General features: G+C 40.1%; 1 protein-coding gene across 9 annotated transcripts in view; it reads right to left on the bottom strand.

Moving 5' to 3' along the window:
- The window catches only part of LOC113248376 (lysine-specific demethylase 6A-like), a 147690-nt gene extending 126292 nt beyond the window's left edge, over nt 1–21398 (bottom strand). For 5 of the 9 annotated variants that reach the window (XM_026489779.4, XM_026489778.4, XM_048213434.2 and 2 more), the window contains exons 1-3: nt 20852–21362; nt 20580–20643; nt 9747–9855 (exon numbers count right to left, since the gene is read on the bottom strand). In XM_026489779.4, coding sequence (XP_026345564.1) covers nt 9747–9855; nt 20580–20643; nt 20852–21003 — 325 coding nt within the window. In that variant the 5' untranslated portion in view covers nt 21004–21362. Of the gene's footprint in view, nt 1–9746; nt 9856–20579; nt 20644–20851 lie in introns of all 9 variants that reach the window. The other 4 variants (XM_048213435.2, XM_026489776.4, XM_026489777.4 and 1 more) reach the window with 3 other exon arrangements.
- Nucleotides 21399–22210: the final 812 nt, after the last annotated feature.

The raw sequence follows: 22210 nt of genomic DNA, 5'->3' as shown, positions 1-22210 counted from the left end.
ATTAAATTACTGCCTAAAACCCACTGACAAGTCCTTGAAATAGACTGACACTCCTGTGAGAGTTCAGCTGCCTCTGATGTTAATACTTTGTTAAGGCAGAAGGCAATCTTAGCTTAACATTATTCCAAACCCCAAGTCTACCTCAACATATAAAAACCCTTTGGAGGGGCATCTGGCTGGCTCAGTTAAGCAGCTGCCTTCAGCTCAGGTCAATCCCAGACGGAGCTCCGCAACTGGTAAATAGTGGCGGGGGGGGGGGGGGGGGGTCCCTGCTCAGAAGGGTGTCTGCTTCTCCCTCTGCCCCTCACCCCATTCATCCTCGCTCTCTCATCTCTCTCTCAAATAAATAAGCAAAATCTTAAAAAAAAAAATCCTTTAGAAACTTCCTTTCTCTCTAATCCCTAAGAGACATGTTGGCAAACATTCCCCAAGCATATAACCAAGCCACTGATCCTTACCTGAAGGGCCTCATGACTGAATATTTACTAAACAGTAATAAATGACTTTTTCCTAACAATAAGTAACCCCTTTCAGGTCCTGAAAACCTGCTTCCAAAAAACCTTGGAGGTTTGGTCCCTAGCCCCCCTACCAACTGGAAAGTATACAATGGAGGAGAGGGGGAGCCACTCCTCCTTCCTGACCCCAATGCAGCTCTTTCTGTCCCTGGGTTCTGTCCCCATGCTTTAATAAAACCATCTTTGTCTCAAGGATTCTTTCTTGCTGTTGACACAGAACCCAAACATCTTTCCTGTATCATTAAGAGATTGTGAGAATGGATCAAAAACCAAGAACCAACTACATGTAATATACAAGAAACCTACTTTAAATATAAAGACTTTTTTTTTTTTTATTGTATTATGTTAGTCACCATACAGTACATCCCTGGTTTCTGATGTAAAGTTCAATGATTCATTAGTTGCATATAACACCCACTGCACCATGCAATACGTGCCCTCCTTACTACCCATCACAAGTCATCCCATTCCCCCACCCCACTCCCCTCTGAAGCCCTCAGTTTGTTTCTCAGAGTACATAGTCTCTCATGCTTCATTCCCCCTTCTGATTATCCCCCTTTCTTTATCCCTTTCTTCCCCTACCGATCTTCCTAGTTCTTATGTTCCATAGATGAGAGAAATCATATGATAATTGTCTTTCTCTGCTTGATTTATTTCACTTAGCATTATCTCCTCCAGTGCCATCCATGTAAATATAAAGACTTCTAAGATAAAAAGTAAACGGGTGGAGAAAAACATACCACGTGATCACCAATCAAAAGAAAGCAGGAGTAGCTATGTTACCTTTAGACAGAGATTTCAAAGCTAGGAAAGTTACATAAAATAAAGAAAGGCATTAAAATGGTAAAAGGGTCAATTCTCCAAGAACACATAATGATCCTTAACAAGCATGTACCTAATAACATTGATCAGACCACAGGAGGCAAAAACTAATAGACTTGAAATGAGAAATATATGAATCCACAATCACAAGCGGAGACTTCAAAACCTGTCCACCAAACTGGACTGATCCAGCAGGAAAAAAAATCAGCAAGAACACAGTTAAACTCAGCAACACCATCAATCAACTGGGTATCACAGATGACCTACAGACGACACCATTTAACAACAGCAGAACACACATTCTTCTCAAGCTCACATGGAAATTTCACCAAGATACACCATGTTCTGGACCAGAAAACACAACAAACACAAAAGAAATTACATGACCATAAAGAAATTTTAAAAATCAACAACACAAAGATAGTTGCAAAACAGACAGGGATTAAACTTCTAAATAATACATGGGTTAAAGAAGAAATTTATTGAGATTTCTCAAGAGATATTAAAAATTATTTTGAAGTAAATGAAATAAAAAATACCACTACTGAAAATCTGTGAGATGCAGCAAAAGCAGTGTTTAGCAGTTGCGCAATCAATGCATGTATTAGCAATAATCTAAAATCAATCAGCTAAAGAAAAAACTAGGAAAGAAAAGCAAATTAGAGGCTCCTGGGTGGCTCAGTCGTTAAGCGTCTGCCTTTGGCTCAGGGCATGATCCCGGCGTTCTGGGATCGAGCCCCACATCAGGCTCCCCCGCTGGGAGCCTGCTTCTTCCTCTCCCACTCTCCCCTGCTTGTGTTCCCTCTCTCTCTGGCTGTCTCTCTCTCTGTCAAATAAATAAAATCTTAGAAAGAAAGAAAGAAAAGAAAGAAAAGAAAGAAAAGAAAGAAAAGAAAGAAAGAAAGAAAGAAAGAAAAGCAAAGCAAATTAAATCCAAGGTAAGCTGAAGAAGAAACAGTAAGAATGCAGCCAAAAATCAACAAAGCCAAAAATCAACAAAGCCAAAAGTTAGTTCTTTAAAAAGAACAGAACTGGCAGGACTTTAACAAGGCTACCTAAGGAAAAAGAGAACACAAACAGAAAGGATTAACATCAAAAATGAAATACACTACCGAGTGTATGTCCTTAAATGGAGGAAAAAGAAATATGACTCTACACACAAATTTGATAACCTAGATGAAAGCAAAAATTCTGAGACACAATTTACTCAAATTGATGCAAGAAAAAATACAAGACAACCTGAACAGCACTTAGGATCATCAATTTTATGCATCAACTTGATGGAGCTAATGGGTGCCCAGAGAGCAGGTAAAATATTATTAGGTGTTTCTATGGTGTGTGTCTATTACAGGTTTGTCTAGGATGGCATTTAGGGAAGAGACCAGCATTAGATTCACCCAACTATGGAAGGAGATGCACCTCACCAATGAGGACACACACTATTCAAACCTCAGAGTGCCTAAGTAGGATCAATCACAAAAGAAGGGCAAATTACCTATTGTCTTGGATGGGATGTTTATCTTTTCATACTCTCAGATATCAGAATTTCTAGTTATTTGGCCTTTAAGACCCAAAGAGGAAGGGAATGTAAATAAATTTCAATGTTCTTATAACCTACAACCCACTGACAAATACTTGAGGCAGACAGAGCGTAACATTCCTCTAAGAAACTTCCAACCCTTAAAGGTTAGTGCCTTGCTAGAAGGGAAAGCAAACTTAGCCTAATAGTAAGGCCTCCAGTAGACCTTGAGTCTTCTTTAACATGAGAAATTCCTTTAAAAACCTCCCTTTTCCTTATTTCCCCCAATTCCCAAATTTGTATCAGTCACACCTCAGGACCTCAGTGCAGCTCTTTCTGCCCCTGGTTCTACCGCTATACTTTGAGTCTCAAGAATTCTTTCTTAGCTGTGGGCTCCAGAACCCAACAACACAACACATTCCAAAAACATATCACTACCACCTTTAGTGTCTTTCCAGCTCACAGATGGCATGAGCTCACAGATAAAAAAAAAAAAAGATTTGACTAATGCGGTTAAGATTTTATTTATTTATTCGACAGAGATAGAGACAGCCAGTGAGAGAGGGAACACAAGCAGGGGGAGTGGGAGAGGAAGAAGCAGGCTCATAGTGGAAGAGCCTGATGTGGGGCTCGATCCCAGAACGCCGGGATCACGCCCTGAGCCGAAGGCAGACGCTTAACCGCTGTGCCACCCAGGCGCCCCTTCGCATTTGTCAATTCTTAGAATAAATATTCTAATATATGATGTGGAGGACAAATACAAAAGAAGTGTAGAAAAAAATTAAAGTTCCTTACAACTTGCAGCTTGAGATAAGTGGAGTAACCTTCCTCTAGGAACTCACAACTGCCTTACTGTTAATACTTTGCCAGAGGCAAAGGCAACTCTAGCTTGCCATTAGCCCCACCTCTTGGATCCTGTCAAGTCTTTTTTTTAACATACAAAAATCCCTTTAGAAACTTCCCTTATCTCTACCCTGCCTGTGCTATATTAGCAATCATCCTTCAAACATATGGTCCGCTATTTATACACATGAAAAGGGTCTCGTGACTAATGTTTACTGGACGGTTATAAATTACCTTATCGTAACAGCAACTAGCTCCTCAAGGGTCCTGGAAGACTTGCTTCCAAATTCCTTAACGGCTTATGCTATCCCCAAAACCCTCTCAAGTTAAGAGTATATAATCAAGTCACCCATCACAATCCCGGGACAGCTCTTTCTGCTCATGTGTCTTGTACCTGTGCTTTAATAAAACCACCTTTTTAAAACATCTCAAGAGGGGCGCCTGGGTGGCACAGTGGTTGGGCGTCTGCCTTCGGCTCAGGGCGTGATCCCGGCGTGATGGGGTCGAGCCCCCACATCAGGCTCCTCCACTATGAGCCTGCTTCTTCCTCTCCCACTCCCCCTGCTTGTGTTCCCTCTCTCGCTGGCTGTCTCTCTGTCGAATAAATAAAATCTTTAAAAAAAATAAAAAATAAAAAAAATAAAACATCTCAAGAATTCTTCCTTCATGATTCGCTCCCAGACCTCAACATTACATTTCATTTCAATATATAGGTATATAAACAACAGATTTTATCCAGAAAAAGCAAACACAAGCATACATTGATTAAAGGAAATTAATTCGATAATAACCTTTCAGAACAAAGATAACAGACCCAGATGAATTCAATTATGAATTTTATCAAACGTTTGAGTAAGAAATTATACCAATTCTTTATAATCTGTTACAGATCATACCAAGTGGGCATACTTCCTAACTCATTACATGAGGCCAGATTTCCTCTACCTGCACTCTCTTTATCTTCAATAATTTCTGCTTTCACCTCCTGCTATCCTTAGTTTGATTCCATCTTGCATGTGGCCAGGGACCCTGTTGGCAGGTTCTGGGGGACCTCTTCTGGGTCCTCGGACATGGCCTGCCAGCACCATTTTAACAAACGTAGTCAGTCACTGTTGACATAGAGCTTAGTCTCCCCAGCAGTGAATATATGGGAATCAAAGCACTGAAGCCAACGCTATCCAATAGCTAATTTACCACATGCTCAAACCGTATCCTCACCAAGGAGAAAACAAAACTTCGAAACAAATTGTTCTGAATTTTTTATTCACATCCTAGACAAATACTATCTGCACAAGATTTCCTCCTCCTTTTTAAATAAAAAATTAATTTATCAGCCTTAAAGCTTTAAGAAATTAAAAATAGTTATAAACTGAATACCTACTGATAACAAAGACAATCTCTATGTAATTTCAATTAAGGGGTTTTTGTTATTTGCTCTCAAATTTATATTTAAAAATCTTAAATTTTTAAGATTAAGGAAATTAATGAAACAGGACTTCAACTATTTCCATTCTCACCTGAGTGGACTTCCTAACTGATTAAGTTCTTTTCAGATCTCCTCTTCACACAGGCAAACAACTTTGCCCACAAAGCATCTTGTGATGCAAACTGAAACTAGCCCCTCAAGCAACAGGACTGCCTTGAGCCAGCAAAAACACCATGACTGACCCCAAGACAATGATCGACATGACCTTTACTGCCCACTTGCATGTACCAACATTTTTCTTATATAAACCCAGAAGTATTTTCAGCACTTTGGAAACATTCTTTTTCTGCAGTCTTCCCAATGTTGGCCTTTAGACAGGGAAACAGAAGGAACCCCTTTCTTCCCCGGATTCTGTTCTTTCTCAGATCTGAACCCCCCCACCCCACTCTACCCATGACTTATAATGAAAATAGCGTATATCCTCCTTGTAAGGGACAAAGAGATAATGGTACCTTTAGAGTCTTCCAGCACAACAGATAATATCTAAGGAGTTACCAGGAAGAGTTGTCATAAACGTTCTTCAAGACCAGGGACTCCACAAACACTTTGACTGCCAAGACCCAAATTCAGGGAATGAGTGATTTGTGGAGGACATCTGATCCCTATCCTGTTCTCACCAGCTCCTGGATGCCTAAGAGGACACATGCACCAGACTACAATTGCCAATAAAACCCCAGATCCCAAGTAAAGATGAGACTCATGCTCTTTTCCCTTCTGAATCTCCAGGATGCTCCATCCTTATCTCTCAATCTCTCTCTCTCTGCATATATACATATGCAATAAATCGTGCTTTCATCTCCTGCTGGCTTGTGTCTGATTTCCATTTTTCGTGAAGTCCAGGGCCTTCTTGTCTAGTCCTCCAGGAGCCTATGGGTCCTGGGACCCAGCCTGCTGGCATTAGCCTCACTGAAATAAATTCTTTTGTTTCATTACCACTAGTTTCTGCCTTTAGATTGTATCAGTGGTGCAGGGTGGAGCCAGTCTGTCTGGGAACCCCAGAGCCAAGCGCTCTGACACCCTTGTGCCCCAGTTACCTTATGATTAAGATTACGCATGGGGCACCTGGGTGACTCAGTCAGTTAAGCATCTGCCTTCAGCTCGGGTCACGATCACAGCATCCTGGGATCCAGCCCCACACTGGGCTCCCTCCTCAGCAGAGAGGCTGCTTCTCCCTTTCTTTTTTTTTTTTTTTTTTTTAAAGATTTTATTTATTTATTTGACAGAGATAGAGACAGCCAGCGAGAGAGGGAACACAAGTAGGGGGAGTGGGAGAGGAAGAAGCAGGCTCATAGCAGAGGAGCCTGATGTGGGGCTCGATCCCATAACGCCAAGATCACGCCCTGAGCCGAAGGCAGACGCTTAACCGCTGTGCCACCCAGGCGCCCCGGCTTCTCCCTTTCTTTCTCCCTCTGCCTCTCCCTACTGGTGTTCTCTCTCAAATAAATAAATAAAATCTTAAAAAAAAAAATTATGAAAAAGAAAGTGTTTTTTTAGTAAGAATTATGTACTGGAGTGAAACTCATTTCCATCAATAAAATTTTTGTTTAGCATTTGTAAAGCTGCTATATTACTACTGTCCAATCTACAGAATAGGCAAACGTCCAGGGAAATACATAAATCTATTAATTTAAAACATTTCTAAATAATGAAGTTGCATATGGATTATAAATACACATATTACGTGTCTCATAAAGTATACCAAAATAGCATTTCAGTGGTAAAAGTTAATGGCTTAAGTTTTTTAAATTTTTTTCTAATTAACATATATTGTATTACCGGTTTCAGAGGTAGAGGTCAGTGTTCATCAGTCTTAACATAACACCTCTAACATGTCCTCCTTAATGTCCATCTCCCAGTTACCCCATCTGTCTACCCCTCTCCCCAGTTATTGGCTTAATTTATGACTGAGAGTAAAATATACCACCCTAAAATATGACTCGGGCATAACGATTCTATTCACTGATTATTTTTAGAAAGAATTAATACAAAAAAAGCTGCAAAAACATACTAGGAGTTAGAAGTTACTCTTTTGTAAGGAAAACTTATATTTAAATCTCCATTTGTGTCAACGTCTCAGCTCAAGAGAAAAATTTAAATCACAAGAAATTTTTCTCATGGTAGAAGGCATTGAAGTAAATCTGCGTAACAAAACTTTCTTGTTTAAAGTGCTTTTGCTGGTCAACTTCCACAGCTGGCCTTCTTATTACCCATTATTTTATTTTTGCCTTTTGCTGAGCTTGACCTGGGAGCTTAGGGCATATCATATACTAACTCAGTTCTCCTGGGTATCTTGCCTACATGTACTTAACATACGCATCTTAATAAACTTGTTCGTTTTTCTCTTAAGTCTTTTATTATGGGAGGAGAAGGATGTCATCTCACTGAAATCAGGATAGAAGGAAAACTACTTTCCCCCCCCAAACAAAAAGCGTGGCACACAATAAACTCTGTTGCCGAAGCACCAAAGTAACATACCACCAACTCTTTACTCTAGTCCAAAAACAATCATCCAGCTGTTTCTCCTAAATACATTTGCTGAAAATCTTAACATCTCCACTCCATTCAGCCACAATATTTACTATCAAAAATTTAACAGACTCTGGGGTGCCTGGCTGGCTCAGTTAGTTGAGCATCTGCCTTCAGCTCAGGTCATGATCCCAGGGTCCTGAGTTAGAGCCCCACATAGAGCTCCCTGCTTAGCGGGGAGCCTGCTTCTCCCTCTGCCTGCCCCTCGTCCCACTCAAGCTCTCTCTCAAAAAAATAAAATCTTAAAAAAAAAAATTTAGCAGGCTCTTATTTATAGGATGGTTCTTCTCTGATGTAGAGATTATCTGGTAAAGAGGAAAAGCATCTGCAAAGTAACTGTTAACTAAATGAATAACAGTCTTGCTCAGCATTTTAGAACTAGGAAAAGCACATATCTTAAAAGATTAACTTATTATTTATCTCTCCACTTTTTTTTTTTTTTTAAGATTTTATTTATTTGACAGAGAGAGATAGTGAGAGGGAACACAAGCAGAAGGAGCTGGAGAGGGAGAAGGAGGCTTCCTGCTGAACAGGGAGCCCAATGTGGGGCTCAATCCCAGAATAATGACCTGAGCAAAAGGCAGACACTTACGGACTAAGCCACCAAGGCTCTCCAATCTCCTTTATTTCTGAGAAAAAAAAATACTCTAAGTGAAAAATGTTCTTCAAAGTTCAAACTTACATTTGATTATCTGTATTATTATATAATAACATGATGAAGGTGGATTTTCAAATATTTTCAAACCAAAATGGACAGCTTTAAACAAAATCAAGAACAAAGAAGTGAAATATTATTTGTGTTTGCAGAATAAAAAAAATTTTGGTTTCTGCCCCTGTTCTTGGCAGAGAACCCCTAAAAAACTCTGAATTTCCTGGGTCTAGGTAAGAGTGGCTTTTGTATTTTGTAGGAGGCTCTTTTGAGCTCAACAGAATTCTTGCTAGGGATAACTTGAGAATAGCCTCAAAATGAAGCTGGGATGGTGGGGAAAAGGATGCAAATTCAGCTTTATAATAAACTTGTGAACACCGGAATTAGAGAAGTTTGTAAGATTCTGATTTGGTAAATACACCCCTGGTTTCTCAGGGAAAGAAGTTCCTGAGCTCAAGATACGTCTACTACCTTACCCTATATTCCTCTTCATTTGGCTGTTCATCCATAGCCTTTATAACATCCTTTACAATAAATTAATAAATGTTTCCCTGAGCTTTGTGAGTCATTCTAATCTAACACAAGGAGGGGGTTGTGGAACCTATGATTTACAGGTGGTTGATAAGTAGCACAGGTAACACCCTTGACTCACAACTGGCATCTGAAATGGGTCTGTCATGTATGAGTAAGTCCTTTACCTGTGATATTGTACCATTTCCAGGTATATAGTGTCAGAACTGAGTTAAATTTGTAAAGACACTTCTTAAAATTAAGAACAGCTCTGGTGATGTTGGAAAACTGTCCAGACTTACTCTTTCTATAGCATGTCCACCTTTGTACTTATAAACAAAGATATCAAACTAAATATGTTACCGATAACATCTTAAAGAACACACAGATTTTCACAAGAACAAGCAGAATACCCATGCACACTGTAAGCTGTTAAGAGTTTTATGGAACGGGAACGCCTAGGTGGCTCAGTCCGTTAAGGATCTGCCTTCAGCTCAGGTCATGATTTCACAGGGACATGGGATCGAGGTCCGGATTGGGCTCCCTACCCAGGAGGGAGTCTGCTGCTCCCTCTGCCTGCTGTTCCCCCTGCTTGTGTGTGCTCTCGCTCTCTGACAAATAACTAAAACCTTAAAAAAAAAAAAAAAAAAAAGGTTTTATGGAATGATCGAACTTAGTATTTATATGAAATTACATAAAAATTTCACATTTTTACCTACTCTACTTTCTTTTTCATTGTTTAATGTATTTAAGAGAGATTAAAAAACAGTAGTTAAGTGTCCGTGACAAAAAAATAAAAACAATTTGTCCGTGACAAAAAATAAAAACAATCTGCATACATAAATCAAGCAAAACTTTTAAAAAGAAAAATATTACCTTTTGGATAATCTTCCAATAAGAGGTTGAAGTGACCTAACTGACAAAAGAAATCAGATTCCACTTTTCCTTCAGCTTTTAAGATTAAAGATTCATAGCAGCGAACAGCCTAGAAATGAAAAATATAAGCATTAAGGGACAGGAAATATCATAACTGCATCCTTTTTGAGAGAATGTATATTTACAAGAATCCAAGCAATCAATACATCACTTCTACCACAAATTCATGATTTAATTCCTGAGAAGTAGCATTTTTAGTATTTATTAATGGAGTCACTTTACTAGGTGCTTTCCCTTATAAAAATGGGGGAATAAGAACTGTCCAATAAGATAATATAGGAGTTCCTTAATGACTTTTTATGAGTTAGAGATCTAAGCAATTACTTTGGTGTTTGTTCATACAAAACACTACTTTCAAATACGCATGGGCAAAAAGGACTACAGCATTTCAGTAGCCAGTAAAAACCTGGGATTTTCGAATTTTTGGAAAGTGGCAAGTCCAAATTGAGACATACTGTAATTTTAATAAATTATACAACAGATTTCAAGACTGCATGTATAAAAAAGGTATAAAATATTCACTAATAAGGGGAGCCTAGGTGGCTCAGTTGGTTAAGCGTCTGCCTTCCGCTCAGGTTATAAGCCCAGGTGAGGGATCCAGCCCCACAGCAGCCTCCCTGATTGGTGAGGAGCCTGCTTCTCCTCTCCCTCCCCCTCTCCCGCCCCCTTCCCTACCTTGTGTGAGCTCTCACTCCCCCCTCCCTCACAAATAAATAAATAAATAAATAAATAAATAAATAAATAGAATCTTAAAAAAAAAAATCACTAATAATATGTTAACCATATTAAAGTTACATTTTGGATTTTTAGATTAAATAAAGATATTAACATTAACTTCATCCATTTCTTTTTATTTCTTTTTACTTTTTTTTTTCTTTTTTAAGATTTTATTTGACAGAGAGTGCCAGACGGCACAAGCGGAAGAAATGGCAGAAGGAGAGGAAGAAGCAGGCTCCCTATTGAGCAGGAACCCGATGCAGGGTGATCCCAGGCCCCTGGGATCATGACCCAAGCTGAAGACAGATGCTTAACCGTCTGAGCCACCCAGGCACCCCTAACTTTTTCTATTATACAATTTAAGATTACACATAACATGAAAAATTCATGCATCACAATACATTTCTACCGGATAGGGTAGCTACCATTTGTACTAATCAACCACTGTTTTTGCAAAAAAATTACAGTAACTTTTAGACTACCATATACATATATTACGTTTCAACTGTTTTCTCCCTGATCTTCATATTTCAAACATAGTAATTCTAACATTATCTCAGCCCAAAACACATACGCACAACCTCTTATACTTTAGAGAGAAAAATAATATAGAACCCAATCTTTCTGAACTTCCAAGTTTGCAGATGGACGAAATGAAGATTTTGCACTAAAACATCTGAAAGAACAGCGTTCTAAAGCAGAGCTGTCAGCAACCACAGGAGATCTTGAAAACTTAACTTCTTCCTGTCTCAATCTTTACAACAAAAACCTGATATAAAAATTTTAATTTGAAACTGTTGTATTGCTTAGGACACAATGTGGACTTAGCATTTCTTTACTTTGCCCTTTGAAAAAACCAAGCTATCCTTCAAAATGTTTCAATCTTCCCAATAAAAGAATTTCCTAATTAAGTCCCTCATAATACATGATATATTTAGAGTAACCACAACAAAAGGGTCAAGCCTGGAGGCAACCACTCCTCCGTGGGGAGTCTGCTTAGGATTCTCTCTCTTTCCCTCTGCCCCCCCCCCAGCTGTCCTGTGCCATCTCTCTCTTAAAATAAAACCTTTAAAAAAAAAGAGAGATTTAAGAGAACTGCTTTCAGTTTATCATTCTCTTAGCTATCTGCATATGCATAAATACCAAATTATAATACTGAAAATAACTGAAAATCTGAAATCTACACTTAAGATTCCAGAAATTGCTATCATTTGTAGATACAAAATTTCAAGATCTTTTCTTATTCAAGCAGTATTCAAGCACCTATAATTTCTATCTGGCAGATGGTTAGAATACAAAATACAGGAGCACGTGGTGGTTGAGTCAAGTTAAGTGTCTGCCTTCAGCTAATGTCATCAGCCCCATATGGGGCTCCCCACTCATTAGGAAGTCTGCTTCTCCCTCTGCTCTTCACCCTGCTCGTGTGCGCTCTCTCTACCTCAAATAAACGCATAAGTAAATAAACCTTAAAAAAAAGAAAAGAAAAAGAATTCAAGATACAAAACTTACTACTTTATAATTTTAGAGAATACCTGAAAACTATTACTAGCCTACCAAAACAGACTCATATTACAGAGAACAAACTCAAGTTGCCAGAAGGGAAGAGAGCAAAATGGAGAAAATGGGTGATGGGGAGTGGGAGGTACAGGCTTCCAGTTACAGAATAAGTAGCAGGAATGAAAGGTATAGAACTGAGAATATAATGAATAGTATAATAATAGTGTTGTATGAGAACTATGTATGTATTTTTTCTTTCTTTAAATGAGGCCAAGGGTAAAGGCTGTATGTTGGTTTGTTTACTCTTTGTTCACGTTTTCTGCATGTCTGAAATTACACTAGTCCCAACCTACCCACAGTTCACTGTTTACAGTTTCCATTACCTACGGTCAACTGCGCTACATAAGTCAGAAGATCAAAGAGTAGTCTAGATCATTCACCTTCCTGCATCTTATTCACGTAACACTTACCATCTCATCATCACAAGGGTGAGTACAGTAAAACATATTTTGAAAGACCACATTCAAATAGTGTTTGAGTACACTGATATAGTTGTTCTCTTTTATTATTAGTTATTGCTATTCATCTCTTAGTGTGCCTGATCCATACATTAAACTTCATCTCAGGTATGTACGTATGGTAATATATAGGGTTTGGTGTATTGGGTTTCAGGCATTCACTGGGAATTTTGGAATTTATCTCTCTTGGATGAAGTGACACTACTATATATAAAATAAAAATGTAAACCAAGTGGATAAATGTAAAAATTGGTAATATTAAATGACTCGAATTTTGGTGAAGAGAGATGGTCTTTCTGCTGCAACAAAAGAGGGAAAGAAGAAGTAGTAACAGTTATGGTTGAAGAAAAAAAATTTTTTTTTTTATTTTAAAGATCTTATTTATTTATTTGACAGAGAAAGACAGCCAGCGAGAGAAGGAACACAAGCAGGGGGAGTGGGAGAGGGAGAAGCAGCCTCCCAGCGCAGCAGGAAGCAGGATGTAAGGCTGGATCCCAGGACCCTGGAATCATGCCCCAGGGCTGAAGGCAGACGCTTAAGAGACAGCACAAGCAGGGGGAGGGGAAGACTCCTCATTGAGGGAACCCCATATGGGACTCAATCCCAGGACCCTGGGATCATGACCTGAGCCAAAGGCAGAATCTTAACCAGGCTACCCAGGCACCCCTGATCACCTCTCCTAACTAGCCTTCCCAACACCAACATCTTCTGCCAACGGTTGTAGATCATATTTAAGGTAATGTGGGTTCGGGCTATTTTGGGGAATTACTAAATTATGCTGATATCTCTAACATGTAGATGTTATTAGGGTGCCTGGGTGGCTCAGTTGTTCAGCATCTCCCTTCGGCTCAGGGTGTGATCCCAGAGTCCTGGAATCGAGCCCCGTATCGGGCTCCTCTGCTGGGAGCCTGCTTCTTCCTCTCCCACTCCCCCTGCTTGTGTTCCCTCTCTCTCTGTCAAATACATAAAATCTTTAAAACAAACAAACAAAAAAAAGCATATAGATATTATTAAATTCCTGTTTTTCTCTTGTTCGTTTGTCTTTATAGCATGAGGTTCTAGCCAAAAATACAGGGAGCGTTTTTTTTCTTTTCTCCTATACTAGGCTACCTATGCTGCCTGCATAAAGCCATGCACATAATCACAGTCAAGTTTTTGATGCTTCTTTACAGTCAATTTGTAAATCAATCATGTGAAACTTCAATACTAGTCAATAACATAGGCCAGTCATTAAATAACTTCAATTAACACCAATCTGCAAAGACATCTCGGTGGCTCAGTCAGTCAAGCGTCTTCCTTCAGCTCAGGTCATGATCCCAAGGTCCCTGCTCAGCAGAGAGTAGGCTTTTCCCTCTCCCTTCACCTTCTCACCCTTGCTTTCCCTCTCCCTCTCTCAAAACAATAAATAAAATCTTTCTAAAATGTATTACCATCTTTCATTTAGTACCAGGTGAAAAAGAACTCAAAGTATCATAAACAGCAATGCAAAATCACTTCAAAATGAAAAATCATAGGGGTGCCTGGGTGGCTCAGTCGTTAAGTGTCTGCCTTCAGCTCAGGGTGTGATCCCAGCATTCTGGGATCAGGCCCTGCATCAGGCTCTTCTGCTGGGAGCATGCTCTCTCTCCCACTCCCCCTGCTTGTGTTCCCTCTCTCGCTGGCTGTCTCTCTCTCTGTCAAGTAAATAAATAAAATGTTTAAAAAGAAAAGAAAAGAAAAATCATAAAATCTATCTACTTTTAGCTCTATCGTTGGCCAAGAACTAAAATTTCATTTCAGCTTAAAAAAAATCTCATTATTGGGGCACCTGGGTGGTTCCGTCGTTAAGCATCTGCCTTTGGCTCAGGGCGTGATCCCAGAGTCCTGGGATCAAGCCCCATATCAGGCTCCTCCACTGGGAGCCTGCTTCTCCCTCTCCCACTCCCCCTGCTTGTGTTCCTTCTCTCGCTGTCTCTCTCTGTCAAATAATTAAATCTTTCAAAAAAAAAAATCTCATTATGGCTTAAAGAATGAGAATTATAAATAAATTTTATCACGTAAGCCACAAAAATTCATATCAGGCAAAAAAAATCGTTTTACTCAGTACCTTAAATGGCTGTCAGATGCCCCTGTGTCATTTTATTTGACTGTAAAAAGAGCTATGTAATTAAAAAGAAACAATAATCAAAACTAAGAAAGTGCTTGTTTAAAATTTGACAGTTCTGGGGTGCCTGTGTGGCTCAGTCACTAAGCATCTGTCCTCGGCTCAGGTAATAATCCCAGGGTCCTTGGATGGAGCCCCACATCGGGCTCCCTGCTCAGCAGGAGGCCTGGTTCTCCCACTCCTCCTGCTTGTGTTTCCTCTCTCTCTGCCAAATAAATAAATAAAATCATAAATAAATAAATAAAATCTGACAGTTCTACACTGTGCCAGATAAGCAGATTTTTTCCAGGGGTGCCTGCGTAGCGCAGTCGTTAAGCATCTGCCTTAGGCTTAGGGCGTGATCCAGGCATTCTGGGATCGAGTCCCACATCTGGCTCCTCCGCTGGGAGCCTGCTTCTTCCTCTCCCACTCCCCTGCTGTGTTCCCTCTCTCGCTGGCTGTCTCTCTGTCACATAAATAAATAAAAATCTTTAAAAAAATATTTTTTTTTCCAATCTTTATTGTGTATCAAAATTTTATAGTTAATATTCATGTGTATTGCTAAGGCAAGATTTTGTCCAGTAATGTATAAATAAAACCATAATTATTTTGGAAGACAACTTCTAACAATAAAGTACTTCTTTAAATTTTTTTTTCTTGGGATGCCTGGGTGGCTCAGTCAGTTAAGTATCTGCTTTCAGCTCAGGTCATGATTGCTGGGTCCTGGGATTGAGCCCCACATCAGGCTCCCTGCTCAGTGGGGAGCCTGCTTCTCCCCCTGCCTGTGTGTGCTCTCTGACAAATAAGTAAATAAAATCTTTTATAAATAATAATAATTTTTTTTCTTCTTTTAAGTAGGCTCCACATCCAGTCTGTAGCCCAACATGGGGCTTGAACTCACCACCCTGAGATCAAGACACAGGCTGAGATCAAGTTTAACCAACTGAGCCACCCATACGACCCTAAAATACCTCCTTAATCCATCATTAAAGACCTAATTCTACTTTTTTTTAAGTTTAATAATTTAAGTAATCTCTACTCCCAAAATGGGGGTCTAATTCACAATCCCGAGATTAAGCGTCCTAAACTCTTCCATCTGAGCCAGGCAGTTGCCCCAAAGACCTAATTTCTAAACAACATAACCTGACTTTATTTCCATGGCCTCTATTTTTTTAAAAGATTTTATTTATTTATTTGACAGAGAGAGAGGGAACACAAGCAGGGGAGTGGGAGAGGCAGAAGCAGGCTTTCCACCAAGCAGGGAGCCCAACTCTGGGGTTCAATCCCAAGATCATGACCTGAGCAGAATGCAGAAGCTTAATGACTGAGCCACCCAGGGACCCCTTCTATGGCCACTATTTAAAGTCAAACAATAATCTTTAAAAACTAGAAATAAACATATGTGTAAATGTCACCAAACATCAGATGTATGTAATGTAAAATTATCTTCACTATCACTCCATTCCAATATTACACAACAAAAAACCATTTCTAAAACCACTTTAGGGGATGCCTGGGTGGCTCAATAGGTTAAGTAGCTGCCTTTGGCTCAGGTCAGGATCCAGCCAAGAGTCAGGCTCCTTGCTCGGCAAGGAGCCTGCCTCTCCCCCGGCGTGCTCTGCCTGCCTCTCCCTCTGCTTGTGCTCTGTCTCTGACAAATATATAAATCTTAAAAGAATTAAAAAATAAAATCACTTTAGTAAATTTTTCTCCATGAAAGCAAATCAAATTTAGAAAAATACATACATCAGTAAATTTTAAGCTACTTCCATTTCCCAAAAACTTTTTAAAATCAACTACTCTAAAAATGTCCCCCACAGCAAAAAGCACACACAACATTCAACATTTAAACTTGACTTCTCTATTAATCTATCAATTAACAGAATTACCAAAAACACCAAAATGTTTCAGTAACAGATTATCAAGATCAAACTAAAAACTGATAAATGATACTTCTAAGTAAACAATAGCAATAGATTCTTAGGCAATCCTTCTCTGAGACAGATTAAAGAAATGCTGCAACAGTAATATTTTAATTATACTTTACTCTTTGCCCTAACAAAAACAAAACCTGAAACATTTTCCAAAGCGCATTAAGTCATCGTTGATAATTTCTATAAAGGTTTGAATAATGACAAACTATATTATAAATAGAAGTTAAAACACATTAATATTAAATGTCAGTATGGGTTAAACTGCAACTTACTTAAGCTCATACAGTAGCTCCAAAACTCTAAGCAACTACTAGCTGTTTTCAGCTTACTTTATTCACTAAAAACAATATATGCTGTATTACTAATTTATTTTTAAACGGAAACACTCAACAGTGTGTATTATATGCCAATCCTATAAAAATTCTTACGTTACACATTTTTTTTCTTAAAGATTTTATTTATTTGACAGAGAGAGACACAGCGAGATACAGAACACAAGCAGGGGGAGTGGTAGAAGGAGAAGCAGGCTCCCAACAGAGGAGCCCGATATGGGGCTCGACTCCAGGACCCTGGGATCATGACCTGAGCCCAAGGCAGATGCTTAACCAACTAAGCCACCCAGGCGCCCCCCCCCATTATAGAATTTTAAGAGTATTCGATTATAACCATTCTAACGTATACATTTACAGGATGTTTTATTTTTTATGGGAGACAGAGATACAGCACAAGAGGGGGTGGGAGAGAGGCAGAGGAAGGAGAAGCAGACTCCCCGCTGAGCAGGGAGCCTGACCCTGGGCTGGATCCTAGGACCCTGAGATTATGACCTGAGCTGCAGGCAGATACTTAACTGACTGAGCCACCCAGGTGTCCCTATTTTACTTTACTTTAAATCAACGAAACTAGCCTTTGGACTAAAGTACCCTCAAAGACCATGAATGTCAAGGTGGAAAGAATATTAAATACAGGTTTGGTGCAGCATGGGACTCTTGATCTTGGGAGTCATGAGCTCCAATCCCACGCTGGGGGCAGTTTACTTAAATAAATAAATATAAACAGTTTGAAGATACATGGTGTCAAACTTTCCAAGTAACTATTTCACTAGTATATTGAGACCAAGAAGGAAGCGATTAAAATGAAGAATTCCATGAGACAGTAACATACTTCTCAGTATTTAAAAGGAAAAAACGATTGATTCATGCTACTACTGATACACCCCTGTGTGGAGTAAGTGTAAAAACCACCCTGAGTGGGATGCCTTAGTGGTTCAGTGGGTTAAGTGTCTGCCTTTGGCTCACGTCACGATCTCAGGGTCCTGGAATCGAGGCCTGCCTCAGGCTCTCTGGGAAGTCTGCTTCTCCCTCTGCCCCTCCCCCTGCTTGTTCTCTCTCTCTCTCACACAAAAATAAATAAAAGTTTTTTTAAAAACCCAAAAAACAAAAAGGAGGGAAGAAACTTGGAAATTACTATGTTTATTATCTTGTGATGATGAACTCACGCATATAAACTTATGTCAAATTTACCAAGTTGTACATGTTAAATATGTGTGCAGTTTTATTTTATGTCAATTATAACTCAACAGAGCTGGGAGGGAAGAAAAGCAGGGAACCATACCTCAGAATATTTTATATTTTATTTCACTTATTTTTTTTTTTTAAAGATTTTATTTATTTATTCGACAGAGATAGAGACAGCCAGCGAGAGAGGGAACACAGGCAGGGGGAGTGGGAGAGGACGAAGCAGGCTCATAGCAGAAGAGCCTGATGTGGGGCTCGATCCCAGATCTCCGGGATCATGCCCTGAGCCGAAGGCAGACGCCTAACCGCTATGCCACACAGGCGCCCCTCACTTAAGTTATTTTAATGTTAAGGTTAAGGAAGTAAAAGCATATAGGAATTCACAAGTCTCAAAACTAAACGAAGTTAATTTTTTATTTCCTTTTTACTGAAACATGGTTGTTTAAACAAACAGAAAAATCACTCAATGTTCGGGTGCCTGAGTGGCTCAGTAGGTTAAGCGTCTGCCCTTGGCTAGGGTCATGATCCCAGGGTTGTGGGATCCAGCCTTAAACTGGGCTCTCTGCTCAGGGGAAGGCTGCTTCTCCCTCTCCCTGTTGCTCCCCATTTATGCGTGTGTGCTCGCTCCCTCTCTCTCACTCTCTCTGTCAAATAAATAAATAATCTTAAAAAAGAAAAAAAAATCACCCAATGTTTTATGAAGCTACAATTCCACCAAACACAAAGAAATCTCCTATTTAAAACATGATTGTAATTAAAGTTGACAAAGACACACTCACCTTTACAAAAATTAAAAAGCCAGTTCTTTAAACTCCAGTACTGCACAGTATCTGAAGAGTGGGAGTCTAAAGTGAGAGTTTATCTGCCTACAAAATTATGTCAAATTCTCACCAAGTACTTTCAGACATCCACATAAAATTACATTACTTTGACTTTACTTCATTATAACCAAATAGCTTTGCCCATTCTTTTAGAAATTACTATCAGTAAAAGAAATTTCATCAGACCCAAGTTACATGATTAAGTCACTATAATATAAAATACCACTTTCCTTAACGTTCAAAAAAATTTTAACCTGTTGGTGTATCTTTGGAAGTAACAAAAACTACTAAAACTACTAGAATTTTTAAAAGATTAAGATCGTAACAGCGCTGCTTTCATTCTATCATACTGAGTACAGTATTGGGAGTGGCATTTTTAAGGAAGCAATTATTACATACCTAATGAATGTACAGCAATTACTGAAAAAAAATTATTACACTTCAGTTTCTGGTCATTAGTTATACTAAACAACTAAATACAAAAAAGAGACTGGGTTACAGAATCATGATTAGGGGAATTCAAACTACAAATAAAAATACGTGGAAGAAAAATATCTTAAAAATAAAAAGTATTTAATACTTCCTTTGCAATTGCAGCATAAACTAATCAAATTTATAGCTACCTCCTTTACGATGAAAATAAAGTACGTGACAGAAGCTATTCGTTGCACATAAACCAACTTTCACGGTGCCAAGTGACAGCGGACATTTTAGACAGATTTTGCTCAGGAGATGAAAAATGACAGAGACGGAGACTCCATGGCCTTTGTGCAACAGCTTATATGAGAGTAACGACATGTGCTACAGGTTGATAAGGACATTATCGAGGCTTTTAAATGTAATCTGAAACTTGAGAACGATACTAAAAATTGTACTTTTAAATAACAGAGGCTAAATATTACTAAACACCTTCAAACGACACCAGCTGACAGTAAGGCCTACTCATTGCTTTATTTCCGTTTATATTTCTTCCCTTTCCCAAAGCTCCCCCCTTCATGTCTCCTCCATTTCCCGCCATCTTGGCCGACAGGAGCAGCCATTAACTAAACGCAGCACCAACAACTTTTCATACAAATGAAGAGGGAATCCTCCCACGTCTGTATCAGTCACAGGAAACAAGACTCCAAAAATATTCCAGAATCAAAAAATCGCATTCACAGCAGTGCTTCTATTGCATCCAAACAAGTAAACAACTTCAGGTCACATACAAATCAATATTTATATAAATTCTACACCGCTGTAAAGTACCTTCAACTTACCCCACCTGAAACTAGGGATATAAGAAGCGAACCTAAACTTGTAGTAAAAATTACACATCACAAGCCAACCGCCAGGAGAAAAGGAGTATGTAAGTTGGAAATTTTCATAAGTGCTTGCCTTCACTATACTGTGATATTAAGATTCAGAAATCTCCTAACCAAAATGTCCCGAAATAACTGTTAAGCAGAGCCCCAGAGCGCCGCTGTGGCGGCTATTCAAGCTACAAAATAACATTTCACAAGTACGTAAGCAAGGTATCCTGAATGAGAGAAAAGCAAAAAAATTGTTTTAGCTCGCAGCCACAGTGGCGCTGATCGGTATCGGAGGTTGCGGGAGCAGGAAGCGAGCAAGGTTCGGATTGGAAGACAGTGTCGGCCCTCTATTGCCTACCTTGCCCAAAAGCGTCTTCGTCCTGGCGCCATCTTCATGAAGCCTCACGAACCCGAAGAGACGGCTGTAGGAAGAAACACACGCAGCTCGTTAACACTCTGGGAAGTACACTGCCCCGTCCCTTCTCGAGCCCTAGGCCTTGGTAGCGGAAGCCTCCCGCAGAGCGCCAAGATAAGCACTCTAAAACTACCCGAGGCAAGCTGTACTTGGGCCTCCCCGGAGAGCAGGGCCAGCCGGCCCGGAATCAGCTGGGAAAATGATGGAGGTCGTACCTGTCCAATCCGCCGAGCACCTCCCTCTCTTCTGCTGTCAAGCTAGAGGACCCCTCCTTGCTCTCGCCGATCTCTTTTCCCGCCGCCATTTTCTTTCCCTCATCACAGAAAGCAGAAGCTGCGGTAGCGAGAGATACTCCGCAGGATTTCATGAGTACACAACAAATGTAAAGTCCAACGCTGAAACCCACCACCACCCAGCGAAGAGCTCGAAAAAAAATGCCCTCTTCGCGTGAAACTGGCACACCAACTTTATCGCTGCTGTCTCCTCTTACCCCGGATGACGGCAACGAAAAATCCCAAGATGATGGCAAAAGCAGCGGATGCCAGGGCTGCGGGACTCGGCTACGGGATCACATCGCGGAGTAGGCGGAGACAACAGGAGATGCGGAACCTCGCAGCAATGGGAGTATTTCCTAGAATCTCAAACTTCGCCAGCACCAGCACAAAGTTGTAATTGTGTCACAGGGCGAACCCCAAATCTCCCGTAACACCCTCCTCTCCCGCCCCAAGCCCGGCGCCGCCAATTGACGTACCGGTTCGTGTCACATGACCTTTGTTGACGCACGTCAGTTGTGGTTCCACTGAGCTTGCTAGCTGTCTGCGCCCCGCCCACAAGGCGTTCCTCTAACAGAGGGTGGGAGGGCCGTCAATTGCTACAACTTATTGGTTGATGGACACGTCTGTCGGGGAAAGCATAATCACCAGACGCACAGAACTCTTGGGTGGGGCTAGTTATGTAAACTCTAATAGGAGAGGGCGGGGCCAAGATCTTGTCCGTCTAGAGCAAGGACGGCCAAAGTAGGATGCTTAGGGGAAGAGTAAAATCGCGCAGATTCTCTGGCGAATGCAAATGCTGGTGAAAGATGCATGGATGTGCGTTGCAACTGAGGATCTGTGTGGTCGCTGGGCTCTTCCAGAGTCTGGTAAGACATGTGTTATTCGTAAGTAGTGCATGGCACTCAACCTTTAACCTTGAAAGAGTCAAGCACTTTTGGCACCTCTGGAAGTAATGGCCCACGACTCCCTGTGTCTCTACCATTTTTCTTCTCAACCACCCGAAAAGGGAAGAGGTAAAGCCCCTCAACCCTCAGAATAAAGAATCGCTTCAGGGCTTTCCTTTCCTCCAACTCAGATGTTCTCTTGATGACAGTTTTGCACATTTTCTGTTTATCAATTCACTTACTAAGGAAAAAATCAAATTGTTAAGCTTATACTGGGAGATGTTGGTGGTGTTAACCTTAAAAATGAAAGTCATTAGCAGAGCATTGCGATTCAGAACATGCAACTTAGGGCAAAACTGTAGCAAGTCCAACAAACTAAGAAAAACATTTTATGAAAAAGGAGAAAATTGAGAAA

This window comes from Ursus arctos, chromosome Y, assembly GCF_023065955.2.
Source record: "Ursus arctos isolate Adak ecotype North America chromosome Y, UrsArc2.0, whole genome shotgun sequence".
Classification (NCBI taxonomy): Eukaryota; Metazoa; Chordata; class Mammalia; order Carnivora; family Ursidae; genus Ursus; species Ursus arctos.
Note: the sequence above shows the minus strand (reverse complement) of the source record. Positions and strands in the feature narration are given on the sequence as shown.